Raw genomic sequence first — 14,489 nt, 5'->3', positions numbered from 1 at the left:
GCAAGGGCTGAGGCCCTGTGGTGGCCAAGCAGGTACTCAAAAAAAGAGGTATCCTTGGGGGGGGGGGGGGGGGGGGGGCAACAGATTGAAGTGGCAAATAATGTAAAAAGAGCACACAGTGCAGTGGGCTGGTAAGCTTACAGGCTTGAATAATATCCCACTGCCTCAGGCACTGTATGTGGCACTCAACTCACCACACAAGCTATCCTCTGACCCATATGGGCCAAAGCACTAGACATGGGCTTACAGGCTGAAATCTCCACTAAGTACAACTCTTGAAGGGGGAGAGGAGGGTGATGAAACTAAGGATGGCAAGCTGAGGAAGAAGAGTGCTGCTGCTTCTTTCTTCTTTCTTCTTCTTCTTCTTCTTCTTCTTCTTCTTCAGTTCAAAGACTGGTTTGATGCAGGTCTCCACGCTAGTCTATCCTGAGCAAGACCATTCATCTCTGCAAAATTATTGCAACCTACATCCATTTTCTAATTAAATTCATTCAGCACTGCCTGATCTAATGTAATTACATTTCATTACCCTTATTTTACTCCCGTTCGTATTAATCTTATAACTTTTTTCGAGACATTATTCATTGCATTCAAAAGACCTTACAACTCCTTTGCAGTCCCTGACAGATTTACAATGTCATTAGCAATCCTTAAAACCTTTTTTATTTCTTCTCCCTGAACTTTAATTCCTTTTCCAAATTTCTCCTTGGTTTCCTACACAGCTTGTTCAATGTCCACATTGAATAACACTGGGGATAGACTGCAACCCTGTCTCACTCCCCTCCAGACTACCACTTCCCTTTCATGAATTTGGAGTCTTATAACTGCAGTCAGTTTCACCACAAGTTGTAAATAACATTTTGCTCCCTGTATTTTATTCCTGCTACCTTTAGAATTTCAAAGAGAGTAATCCAGTCAACATTATCAAGAGCTTTCTCTAAGTCTACAAATGCTTTAAAAATAGGCATGCCTTTTATCAGCCTGTTTTCTATGGTAAGTTTCAGGGTCAGTATTTTTTCATGTGTTCCTACATTTCTCCTGAGTCCAAACTGATCTTTGCCAAGTCACCATAAGTTGTTCCATTCTTCCGCAAATATTATGTCAGTATTTTCAAACAATGGCTTATTAAACTGATAGTTTGGTTACATTTGCACCTGGCAGCACCCGCTTTCACTAGAACTGGAAGTATAATAATCTTCTTGTATGTCAGAGTATTTCATCTGTCTCTTTCATCTTGCACACAAAAAGTGAAGTACTTTTCCACAGTATGTTCTCCCAAGGACCTCCACAATTCTGAGGGAACATTGTCTGCTCTTTATGACTTCTTATTATTTAGATCTTTCAGTGGTCAATCAAATTTTTCTTGCAGTATCATATGTACCATGTGCTCTTCATCTACTTCTTCTTACTTTCCCCGCCTTCAAGCAATTTCCTTTGTATAGTCTTTCTATTTATTCCTTCCATTTTCAGCCTTCCCTTGTGTATTTAATTTGGTTCTGTTTCTTTTTTCATTCAATGTTGTTTATTTTCAAGAAATAATGGGGTTTAATTTTTGGGGGTGGTATGCCCTTAACTTACTTCTATCTTTGAATTGACTTACCTAATCAATTCGAGAAGGATTTATGGTTTAATATATACTCTGAATCACAGTGCTGCTTGGCATTTTTCACATCAAGAAACATTGCCAGAAGTGAAAGAAGTAAAAGATAAACATCCTAGGATTGTCCAAGTATCAAATCCCAGCTCTTTGGAGCAGTAGCCTGGTTCTTAATCACTCTGCCAGAATAATTTTGTTATAAATAATGTGTAATTGCTTTCTTTTTTTTTTTCTTGTGGTTTTAGGGCGCACAACTTCAATGGTCATTAGCGCCCTGACTACTCTAAGAATGCACCGCGAGGCACAAGTGGACAACAACAACTAAAAGGGAAAACACGATAAAAGACAGACTGACAGGCATAGGATTAAAAAACAGCATCATCAAATGTCCTGAGAGAGGTTTGTCAAATTGATAAAACGAAGAACACGAGCAACTGCTCGTGGGTCATCCGCTAAAATGGCATCGAAAGTACTTGGCAGGTTAAGATCTAGACGCAGTGTGTTAAAATATGGACAGGACATTAAAATGTGTCGAACCGTCAGCAAGTGCCCACATGAGCAGAACGGCGCTGGCGCAGCCGTCAGCAGATGGCGATGGCTGAACCGGCAGTGTCCAATTCTTAACCGGGCCAAAACTACCTCCTCCCGCCGAGAAGGGCGTGAGGAGGACGTCCAAGCCACGGGAAGAGGTTTTAAGGCCCGAAGCTTGTTGTCTGTAAGTGCAGCCCAATCGGCATGCCACGGCGACACAATGCGCCGACAAATGACCCTGCTAAAATCGGACAAAGGGACACAACAAGAAGCTCTCCGAGGCTGGAGGACCGCAGCCTTGGCCGCGGCATCTGCAGCTTCGTTCCCAGGGATACCGACATGGCCAGGAACCCACATAAAGCTAACCGGAGAACCGACGTCCACCAGCTGCTGAAGAGAGCGTTGGATCCGGTGTACGAAAGGGTGAACCGGGTACGGATCACTGAGGCTCTGGATGGCGCTCAGGGAGTCGGAGCAGATGACATAAGCAGAATGTCGGTGGCGTCAGATGTAAAGAACAGCCTGGTAGAGGGCAAAGAGCTCAGCTGTGAAGACCGAACAATGGCCATGGAGCCGGTATTTGAAACTTTGTGCCCCGACAATAAAGGAACACCCGACCCCGTCATTGGTCTTAGAGCCATCTGTATAAATGAAAGTCATGTTGATGAACTTCGAACGAAGTTCCAAAAAACGGGAGTGGAAGACCGAACCGGGGGTAACCTCTTTTGGGAGCGAGCTGAGGTCAAGGTGAACGCGGACCTGAGCCTGGAGCCAAGGTGGCGTGTGGCTCTCGCCCACTCGAAAGGTTGCAGGGAGTGAAAAATTAAGGTGTTGAAGGAGGCGACGAAAGCGAACTCCAGGGGGTAGCAGGGCAGAGACATACAACCCGTATTGATGGTCGAGAGAGTCGTCAAAAAAGGAACGATAAGACGGATGGTCGGGCATTGACAGTAGCCGACAGGCATACCGACAAAGCAGTATATCGCGCCGGTAGGTGAGTGGCAATTCGCCAGCATCAGCATGAAGACTCTCTATGGGACTAGTATAAAATGCTCTGATCGCAAGTCGTAAACCCCGATGTTGTATGGAGTTGAGGCGGCGTAAGATGGATGGCAGTGCAGAGGAGTATACGAAGCTCCCATAATCCAGCTTGGAGCGGAAGATCGACCGATATAGACGAAGTAGGACAGTTTGATCCGCTCCCCACGACATACCACTGAGAACACGGAGGACATTTAAAGAACGGGTACAACGGGCGGCAAAATATGACACATGTGGAGACCAGCTAAGTTTCCTGTCAAATGTAAGGCCTAAAAATTTGGTTGTCTCCACGATTGGGAGAGCAACGGGACCGAGTCGTAAGGATGGTGGGAGAAACTCTTTGTAGCACCAGAAGTTAATACAGACCGTCTTCTCGGCAGAAAAACGGAAGCCATTGGCGACACTCCAGGAGTAAAGACGGTCAAGAGAACGCTGAAGACAGCGCTCCAGGACACGTGTACTGCGCGCTGCAATAGATGGTAAAATCGTCCACAAAAAGGGAGCCTGATACATCAGCTGGGAGGCAATCCATTATTGGATTGATCGCGATGGCGAAGAGAGCGACGCTCAAAACTGAGCCCTGTGGCACCCCATTCTCCTGGCGAAAGGTGTCGGACAGGACAGAACCCACACGTACCCTGAACTGTCAATCCATTAAAAAGGAACGAATAAAAAGAGGGAGGCGACCGCGAAGGCCCCATGTATGCATGGTGCGGAGAATGCCCGCCCTCCAACAGGTGTCGTAAGCCTTCTCCAAATCAAAGAACACAGCCGCGGTCGGGCGCTTCCGCAAGAAGTTATTCATAATGAAGGTCGACAAGGTAACCAGATGGTCAACAGCAGAGCGGCGCCTACGAAATCCACATTGTACATTGGTAAGTAGGCGTCGAGACTCGAGCAGCCAAACCAATCGAGAGTTAACCATTCCCTCCATCACTTTACAGACACAGCTGGTAAGTGAGATAGGTCGATAACTGGAAGGCAAGTGCTTGTCCTTCCCCGGCTTAGGAATCGGGACAACAATAGACTCGCGCCAGCATGCGGGAACATGTCCCTCAATCCAGATGCGATTGTATGTACGAAGAAGAAAACCTTTACCCGCAGGAGAAAGGTTCTTCAGCATCTGAATATGAATAGAATCAGGCCCTGGAGCGGAGGACCGTGATCGGCCAAGTGCGTTTTCGAGTTCCCGCATGGTGAATGGGGCATTATAACTTTCACAATTCGAGGAGCGGAAGTCAGGTGGCCTAGCCTCCTCTGCCTGTTTGCGGGGGAGGAAGGCAGGGTGGTAATGAGCGGAGCTCGAAACCTATGCGAAAAAGCGGCCGAAGGCATTGGAGACAGCCTCAGGGGCCACAAGGACGTCATTCGCGACCTTCAAGCCAGAAACTGGGGAATGGACCTTAGTGCCAGATAGCCGGCGCAGGCTACCCCAGACAACAGAAGAAGGAGTAAAACTGTTGAAGGTGCTTGTGAAAGCAGCCCAGCTGGCTTTCTTGCTGTCTTTAATAATACGACGACACTGAGCACGTAATCGTTTATAATTAATACAATTCGCCACTGTAGGGTGGCGTTTAAAGGTGCGTAAAGCACGTCGACGAGCGCGTAAAGCGTCTCTACATGCTGCGGTCCACCAGGGGACCGGTACGCGACGTGGAGAAGAAGTAGGGTGAGGGATGGAATATTCAGCAGCAGCGAGAATGACTTCCGTGAGGTGTGCGACCTGACGATCGCAGCTTGTGAAGGTTTGATCCTGAAAGGTCGCCCTGGAAGAGAAGAGCCCCCAGTCTGCCTTGGAGATGGTCCAACTAGAGGAGCACGGAGAGGGAGTATGCTGCAGGAGATGGATAACACACGGGAAGTGGTCGCTCGAATATGTATCAGCAAGTGCATACCACTCAAACCGGCGTGCAAGTTAGGGAGTACATATAGAGAGGTCTAAATGGGAATAGGTGTGAGATGTGTCCGAAAGAAAAGTAGGGGCGCCAGTATTGAGGCAGACAAGATTGAGCTGGTTGAAAAGGTCTGCTAACAAGGAGCCCCTTGGGCAGGATGCTGGAGAGCCCCAAAGGGGATGGTGGGCATTGAAGTCTCCAGTCAACAAAAATGGTGCAGGTAGCTGAGCAATAAGTTGCATCATGTCTGCCCTGGTAACGGCAGATGACGATGGAGTGTAAACGGTACAAAAGGAAAACGTAGAAGTGGGGAGAGTAATGCAGATGGCAGCTGCCTGCAGGCCGGTGTGCAACGTGATGGGATCGTAGTAAATATCATCCCGGACCAGCAACATAACCCCTCCATGAGCTGGGACACCTACCACAGGGGGTAGGTCAAAACGCACAGAGATGTAGTGTGCCAAGGCAATTTGATCGCATGGGCGTAGCTTCGTTTCCTGGAGGGCTACGACGAGCGGACGGTGCAAGCGGAGCAGCAACTTCAAGTCCTCTTGGTTGGAGCGAATGCTGCGAATATTCCAGTGAATAAGTGCCATCGTAAGAAAAGGAAGATGAAAAAAGGGGTCACCTCGAAGGCCGCTGAGGGCATGGCTTCGAGCGAGCACCGCCGCCGCTATCAGTAGGCGGACAGTCATCGTCCATTGGGTCCATAGGTTCATCGGCCATCTCGGGAGGATGGCCGGGAGGGGGAGCTTCCTCCGCCGGTGAACGGCCAGATGTACGGCTACCAGCGGTGCGGCCAGGCGAAACAGATGACGGCCTGGGGCGGCAACCGCTGGGTGGCGCAGGAGAAGAAATGCGCCGTGGCGGAGAAGGAGAACTGTGCTTCCTATGAGCCTTTTTGGAAGGACGTTTGGTGGAAGTACCGGTCGAAGGCTGGGAGGTCGAGGAACGTAGAAAGTCTGCACGGGATGGTTCCTTCTTGAAGGCCCGTGCATCTGACTTCGGGGTCTTCGTCTTAGCAGAAGCTGATGAAGGGGCTGGTGTCTGTGGGGTGATGGGAGGAAGAGGAGACGTCGACCGCGCGATCTTAGCACTGGCCGAACGGACGACCGTGGTGCTGAAGGTCAGATCGCATGTCTGGGTTGCTACCTCCCTGGTAGTCCGAGGAGAGGCGAGGACAGTACTGTATTTCCCCGCTGGGAGCAGCGCGGGCTTCCTACTAGCCAATAGCTTGCGAGCAGCCGAGGTGGACACTTTCTCTTTGACCCGAATTTCTTGGATACAGCGTTCTTCCTTATAGACAGGACAGTCGCGGGAGGATGCGGCATGGTCACCCTGACAGTTCACACAATGAGGAGACGGAGGTGGACAGTCACCCTCATGGGCATCCCTGCCACAAGTGACACATTTAGCCGCATTGGAACAAGACTGTCGAGTGTGATTGAAATGCTGACACTGGTAGCAGTGCGTAGGTGTCGGGACATAGGGGCGAACAGAAATAACCTCGTAGCCCGCCTTGATGCGCGATGGCAGCTTAACACTATCGAAGGTCAAGAAAAGTGTCCGGGTCGGTACAAGGTCATTGTTGACCTTTTTCATGACCCTATGGACAGCCGTCACGCCCTGCTCAGCGAGGAAAGATTGAATCTCCTCGTCAGTCAATCCGTCGAGGGAGCTAGTATAGACTACACCACGAGACGAATTCAAAGTTCGGTGGGCCTCCACCCGGACAGGGAACGTGTACAAGAGTGTGGCCTGAAGCAGTTTTTGTGCCTGAAAGGCACTCTCAGTTTCTAGTAATAAGGTACCGTTATGCAACCTGGTGCAAGATTTGACAGATCCGGCTATGGCATCTACGCCCTTCTGGATAACGAAAGGGTTGACAGAGGAAAAATCCTTTCCGTCCTCAGATCGAGAAACGACGAGGAACTGTGGGGCAGGCGGTAGTACTTTTGTCACTGGTGGCTGGTCACGTTTCCGTTTTTGGGCAGAATTCGAAAGCGATGGAGTAGAATCCATTGCGGAGGAATCCCCCATGATTGCCAGCGTCTCCGATGACGCGCTCCTTCCTTGTGGGGACCCTCTCAGAGGGCACTCCCGCCTTAGGTGAATGTTTACACCTCAGGTCACACCTCCCGAGAAACAGACGGAGGGACCAATCGGCATGGTCAGAAGGTATCAGCTCAGGCAATCACCCCTCCCCGGGCCTGGCCTTTACCAGGGGGTACGCGCGTGCCTTACATGTCTACCCAGGGCGGGGACTTACGCGTTACCCCGTCACCGGCTACGCGTGCGAACGCGTGGGTCGGCCTTCAGGCACGCACAGGGAGGAAGGAAGAAGAGGAAAAAGAAGAGAGAGAGGGAGAAAGAGGACAGACTGTCTCAAACGCCGAGTCAGAGACCAGAGAAGGCAAGGAGAAGAAGGCAATGAGAAGGCAAGGAGAAGAAGGCAATGAGAAGGCAAGGAGAAAAAGGCAATGAGAAGGCAAGGAGAAGAAGGCAATGAGAAGGCAAGGAGAAGAAGGCAATGAGAAGGCAAGGAGAAGAAGGCAATGAGAAGGCAAGGAGAAAAAGGCAATGAGAAGGCAAGGAGAAAAAGGCAATGAGAAGGCAAGGAGAAAAAGGCAATGAGAAGGCAAGGAGAAAAAGGCAATGAGAAGGCAAGGAGAAGTCAAGGGAAAGAGTAAGGAAGACAGTGAGGTGGAGAAGAGCAAAGAAAGGAACCAACAAAAGGAAGGAAGAAACGAGAAGTGAAAAACCAGAAAGACCACAATTATAGGTCGTGGAACCGTCCGTCTCTGGACGCAGGCGCTAACTACCCCCGTGAGGGGGATGGACTCCTTTTAGTCGCCTCTTACGACAGGCAGGAATACCTCGGGCCTATTCTAATCCCCGGACCCGCAGGGGGGATGTGTAATTGCTGTTACATGTTTACTGTGTTTGTGACATCACAAACAGCATACTGGATTTAGACATTGCTTATTACCACCATTTTGAACAATGGGGCAAAACATTTGGTTGTCATTGTATGGTTCAGTATTTCCACACGACTACAGCCTCTGGCAACTGGAGCCACATCGCGAGCAGGAACAGCAGTGAATGACGGGAGTGGCGAATAGGTGGGGGTAGGGAGGAGGCTGGGACAAGGAGGAAGAGGGATAGTAGGGTAGGGGTGGGGGACAGTGTAGTGCTGCTGGGAAGCACACAGGGTTGAGGTGGAGAGAGGGTAGGGCAGTTCCTCTCAAAATATATGGAGGATCTTACTGAAGCCTTCACAGACCATAATTATCCTCACAACTGCACAGAAACAAATCTCCCGTGACTTATCTTTCCAGTCTCCCACCACCTACCAAAGTCTCACTGTCCAGCATTCCCCTTGTAACTCAGTACCACCAAGGACTGGAGCAACTGAATTACATTCTCTGCCAGGGTTTTTACTATCTCTCGTCGTGCCCTGAAATGAGAAATTTCCTGCCCGCTATCTTTCCCACCCCACCTCACAGTGGTATTCCATCATCCACCGAACCTACAGAATATACTCATCCATATCTCCACAACCCCTGCTCCCAACCCCTTATCTCATGGCTCATATCCCTGCAATAGACCTAGATGCAAGATCCGTCCCATACATCCTCCCACCACTACCTCCTCCAGTCCAGTCACAAACATCACCTATCCCATCAAAGGCAGGGCTACCTGTGAAACCAATCATGTGATCTACAAGCTAAGCTGCAACCACTGTGCTGCATTCTATGTGGGCATGACAACCAACAAGCTGGGGCCAAGAAACAAGTGGACCACCCTGTTGCTGAACATCCTGCTCAACACAACATCCTTCATTTCAATGACTGCTTCACAGCCTGTGCCAAATGAATCCTTCCCACAAACATCAGCTTTTCTGAATTGCGCAGGTGGAAACTTTCCCTGCAATATATCCTCTGTTCCCATAACCCTCCTGGCCTCAACCTCTGTTAGTGATTGTCCTCACTCATCCAGCCCCTTCCCTGCTCCCATTCCAGCAATACACAGCTTTCATTCCACCATCGCATCCAATATTTTTACTTCTCTCCTTTTCTGCAACCCCCACCGCCCCCCACTTCTCTGTCCAACCTCCCGACTGCACATAGCTGCCCTAGCCTCTCTTCATGTCATCCCTGTGCACTCCCCAGCAGCACTTCACTGTCCCCCACCCCTACCCTACTATCCCTCCCCCTTCCCACTTCCCACCACAGCCTCCTCCTCACCCCCACCCCGTCGCTCCTCTCATCATGTGCTGGTGCTCTTGCTCGCAGTGTGGCGTTAGGGGGGGTTGTATTTTTGACGAAGGCCTTGCTGGCCGAAAACTTATCTGAGACAGTCTTTTTGTTGTGCCTATCTGTTACTCAGCATCTCTGCTATATAGTGAGTAGCAATTGGGCATACTCTACATTGACTGTGTGTGGGTGCACGCACATGCACTGTGGTGCAATGTTAGATACAAATTATGCTCTAAATTTCTATTCTATTAACTTGGTAGATTGTTTGGTATGACAATGTATAGTTAAAAAATTGAATGGATGATTAGTAGCAAAAATGCAGAAAGGAAACTGCTCACCCACACTTGACTGACAGGCAGTGCATAGCGCACACATATCACCTCAGCAAATATCACCGTATCTTGAATGAGCTGTTAATCCCGCAGTTATTACAAGGTGTTTTCTGTGCATCACCACCCACCAGCCAACTGCAGGTAAAGGGCTGTCCTCCCTCACTTTTGTTTTCTGTTTCCATTCTGGAATATTCATTATCAAATAATGGAGACTTCAATTAGTTACAACTGCAGAAGCACTGGGTAAAAAAAAAAGTTGTGTCATCTTTTCTTACAACGGTGGCAGTAAATATTTGGATTCTTGGTTTACAAAAGCCTCTTATCACTGAAGGGACCAATGTTCACTGCAACTAAGATTCCACTATACAGTACATAGCTGCTATGGTTGAAGCATGGAAATGGAAATGTCATATGGCACTGTTGGCTGTAATGTCCCCTGGAAGTTCATCCACTTGAATCTGAAAGATTTCAGTATTTGCATCCGTTTGGCACCTTTCCACCGCAAAGTGTCAGTTTTGTGTTAATGTAGAAAACTGATGAGTGTATGGAAAGAGTAATGTTATACTTGGGTTGTTGTTGATGAAAAAGAGCGTGTGTAGCCTATGCTGTCATATAGGCTACTCGTTTCGAAAATAATCAATGAGTTTAGTGCACAATTAAAGCCCTTGGTAAACTGTTTAAAGTTCAGTGTCATGTGTTACACAGATGGCATCTGGGACCTTCTTGTTTCTCTGTTTTGTTTAAAAATAGCATTTCTTGTGTCTGGTAGCTTAGATGGTGGTATTTACTAGACCCACATATGTTTAGTGGAGATGGAAATCCACTGATAGGAACAATATTTTGGATTGTATTGTAACTAGACTAACATATTTTAATTTTATGAGGCTGTCACAACAGACTGAACAGTTGTTTAGTCCACAGTCTAAATGAGGTTGCAAGGTGAATGTTAATTGTGAGTTGGCAAAATAATGAATATGTAGTGACATACCTCTTATATACATCACACATTCTATAGTTACATCTACAGCCCTGAATTTTCCCACTTCAGTCCAATTTTATAAGTCATCAAATATTTTTGAAGATGTTAATAGCAAATACATTTCCATACACAACACCCCTATTTCCGTTAGTTCATTGAATTTTATTTTGCAAATGTTTACGTGTTGTTAGTAATGTGAACCATTTGTCAGTTCTTCACGTCTATATCAAATCAATAAATGAAAGTGTGATTTTCAACCTGAACCTCTTGGATTTATTTGAAATTAAATGTCCATGTAGTGTTCATAAATAGAAACACACAACAATTTTTTTCACATTTTTGTGATTAAAGGTAACTGAGTAATGGGTGTTCAAAAATGTAAAAACAATCGACATTTTGACTTGCGCAACATTATTGGTTTGTTTATAACTTCTTTCCTAATTAAGCTAGAGCAATGAAACAGTTCACTTAAAAGCTCTTTTAAATGGCTCTCATGTGATAAAATATAATTAGTTGTATATAAATATACACTTCTTAAATAAATACATCATTATTGAACTTTTAAAGGCTGGATTTTTAAAATTCTCAAAGGAAAATATGTGTGAAAGGTACTGTTTTTCTCTACATATTCTGAAAGTTTCATCTTGGCACGAGTATGCGATCACTATTAAAAGTAATTTTATGTTTAAGATTGTGCTTTAAAACACTTTTGAAAATTAATTTGTTTTAAATATTAGGTTTAATTCTCATCAGCTGTGTGTTATTACATATATCTACATGGACATCAAAACAAATAGCTTATAACAGGTGAAAAAACTGTATTTGCCTTACCAGTGTTGGATTAAAAAATAAAAGTTGTTTGGGTGTCATGATTTGATCAGTGTATGGGTGTTGCAGACTTGCTTGGGCAGCCAGTCACTTGACTGTTCCACCACCATCACAATTAGCTCCATTACCACAAGAGGTGGCTGAAAGTGCCACTGGGCTTTAATGTGGAAGTCTTTATAACAACTTAGGTTGATGAATTCATTTCTATGTTTATATGGAACTGACACTCCACCAGTGAAGTGATATATTTTACTTGGTTATCTGTTAAATTTGGTTGCTCAAAGTCGATCAAGTATGATTGGAACACAGGCAAAGCAAGTGTCGTGTGAGGCATTCAGACACGATAAGACACGCTCTAGTTTGTCGCCATCTTTGTAATAAGCTACAAAGGTATGAATTGTTGCTTGTGCGTTGGGCCAATGGTAACCCAAGAACTCATGTTCCGTAAATTCATTTTTCAATATTTTTGGGAGGTTGATTGCTGACTGACCACAAAGAAAAGCTGTGTAAATCATTTTAATTTCTAAAAAGAAGTCATCTGAGGATTTTCTGATGGTTTATAGAGATGTACAATCAATAGAGACCCATTGTTTGTATGTTATCTGGCTGTTACACACACACTCTCACTCTCTCACTTCTCTCACTCTCTCTTCCTTTTCTCGGCTTTTATATACAGCATCTTTTTTTCTTTTCGCTCATATTAGAATATATATTTTAAATATGTAGGTCTATTTATTAATTTTGAGTTATTAATTTAGCTAGTGCTACACTTTAAAACACAGTTATTTCTATGGAAAGAACAATTTCGTAGCAAAAGTAATAAATCCAACTATGATTTTGTAAAATTGTTATGGGTAGTAAAATAACAGTAACTGACATTTAACAGAATCATAACAAATATAAAATTACTTTTGATAGTGATCCCACACTCATTGAAAGTTGAGGCTTTCTGAACATGTAGTGGAAAACAGTATATTTCACATATACTTGAGAATTTTAAAAACACAGTTTTTCAAAATTCAGTAAATTCAAATGATGTTTTTACAAAAAACTGTATAGTTATATTCGACCAATTACGTTTTATATCATATGAAAGCTCTTTAACAGAACTTTTGCATGAGCTCAGTTTCACTGTTATAGCTTAATTAGAAGTTGTGAACGAATCAATACTGTTCTGAAAGTCAAAAATTCAACTGTTTTGTTTACCACCTATTAATACTACGCACATATTTAACATAAAATAAATTTAAGAGGGTCAGGTTGTAGCACTTGTTAATATGACACTGAATAACCCTGCTACATTGAGACATCTACCAGCACAGTATAGCATTGTTTGCTAAGCCCAGAAATTGCTTTCCTCTTTCGATTTTTCTAATTTTAGGGATAATGTAACAGCCATTACCAGCTTAGCAATTGGGTGTTCATTCCATTTATGGAACAACAGCGCAGCAAAATTCTGCAATTTTAATATTTTCCATGGTACATTTCTGTTAAGGTTCTAACACCTAATTATTTACCCATGGGTGGACAAATTTATAAAGACAACAACCTCTCCACTTCATATCTATCCTAGTAAATTTACACACTCAGCAGTATGACTGAAGATGCTATATTCAAGTTTGATCATTAAGGAAAATAACTGAAGTGGCATCTTATCAGTTGCTTCAAGTGATTAAGGAGAGCTAAGAAAATAAGAATTCGGACAGGAAGGTGGCAGTCAAAAAATAGGTTTTATTTACTAATCCAGGGATCATCTCAACAATGTTATAGGAACTGTCAACTTAATACAACAAAAAGAAGTTGCTCAAAATATACATGAACACAATATATATCTATGCGTCAGAACTTCAAGGCTTTGCCACCTCAATCAGTAACTTCTCTTCGCCTTCATGAGGTAATACATTTATAATCAAATACTATCAATTTCGTGACAAAGGTTTCCATACGTGGCTTGTAGACTAATTCTAATGCAGTGTACTACAAAAGCTGCGGCGAAAGACGCAGAAATTTTTCTCATCTCCAAATGGAATCAGCTGAAGCGTATTCTGAATGAACAGTAACCGCATACACTAATGGCTGTTTCAAACTAAAAACTGTATTAATTGTAGCAATCGCCCCTCTCCTGATTAAGAACAATGTTTATTACAGCATTTTGAAATTTCTACCATACTGACACACAGATTGCAGACACACTACCTTTGAAATTTCGCTGTCTCCCGGGCCGTGAAAGGAGTCTATGACAGAGGTACACTCAAATGCTTTCACACTCATATTTCAGAACAAAATGACACATTCACCGGGTTCTGTACATACGAACCAAACAACAACATTACACCTCCATCACAAACAAATGTCACCGCCAGCTGATATGACAGGGTAGCCAACGTATGAACTACGGTAAAATTACCTCTTACATTACTAAGAACTTTAGTCACCAGAAGCGGAAAAAGAAAAAATTGTTCTGCAGACAGACACTAGTCTTCATGGGGTCATAGAGTACATAGGGAAGAACCTTCCTATTAAACTCGCGTGGTTGTGCAGGACAGAGTCTTGAAAGGCCAATTCACATTGGCCGTCACGTCACGCTAATATACGTAACGGCAGAATTATACCGCTTCCGTTTTGGGCCACAGACTTTTACATCATACTAGTACCGTCTTTGACTCGATGCGGCAAAAGCATTATTCGTTTTGGCGTATTAAGCTGTTTTGTATTATATTTTTCAGTAGGCCGTTTCAAGACAATGTTGCATCGAAGATTTGGCACAAACACCTTACCCTTATCATTAATTGTGAGTCAAAGGCGCATTAACTATATAACCTTTCCAGAGATACTATAATAACCGAGATAAAAGACAAAAATGTTCTTACCATTGGTATATCATAATAAATAATGTCGTGAATCGCAGAGTCGAATGATGTTTATTCACGTTCCGCTATAAGCTCATTTTATTTTCCATCTTAACGTTGTTAATACATTCTGAGACTTTAATATATTAATGTAATATAAGTACTCGTATGTTCTTCA

At 44.6% G+C, this 14,489-nt stretch overlaps 1 protein-coding gene across 1 annotated transcript in view; it reads right to left on the bottom strand.

Moving 5' to 3' along the window:
- LOC126183450 (transforming growth factor-beta receptor-associated protein 1-like) overlaps window positions 1-14,055 on the bottom strand; it is a 165,396-nt gene extending 151,341 nt beyond the window's left edge. The window contains exon 1 of the mRNA XM_049925444.1: window positions 13,659-14,055. Within this exon, the coding sequence (XP_049781401.1) occupies window positions 13,659-13,733 (75 nt within the window). The 5' untranslated portion in view covers window positions 13,734-14,055. The remainder of the gene's footprint in view (window positions 1-13,658) is intronic.
- Between the last annotated feature and the right edge of the window lie 434 nt (window positions 14,056-14,489).

This window comes from Schistocerca cancellata, chromosome 4, assembly GCF_023864275.1.
Source record: "Schistocerca cancellata isolate TAMUIC-IGC-003103 chromosome 4, iqSchCanc2.1, whole genome shotgun sequence".
Lineage (NCBI taxonomy): Eukaryota > Metazoa > Arthropoda > Insecta > Orthoptera > Acrididae > Schistocerca > Schistocerca cancellata.
This window is presented reverse-complemented; position numbering and strand designations above follow the sequence as displayed.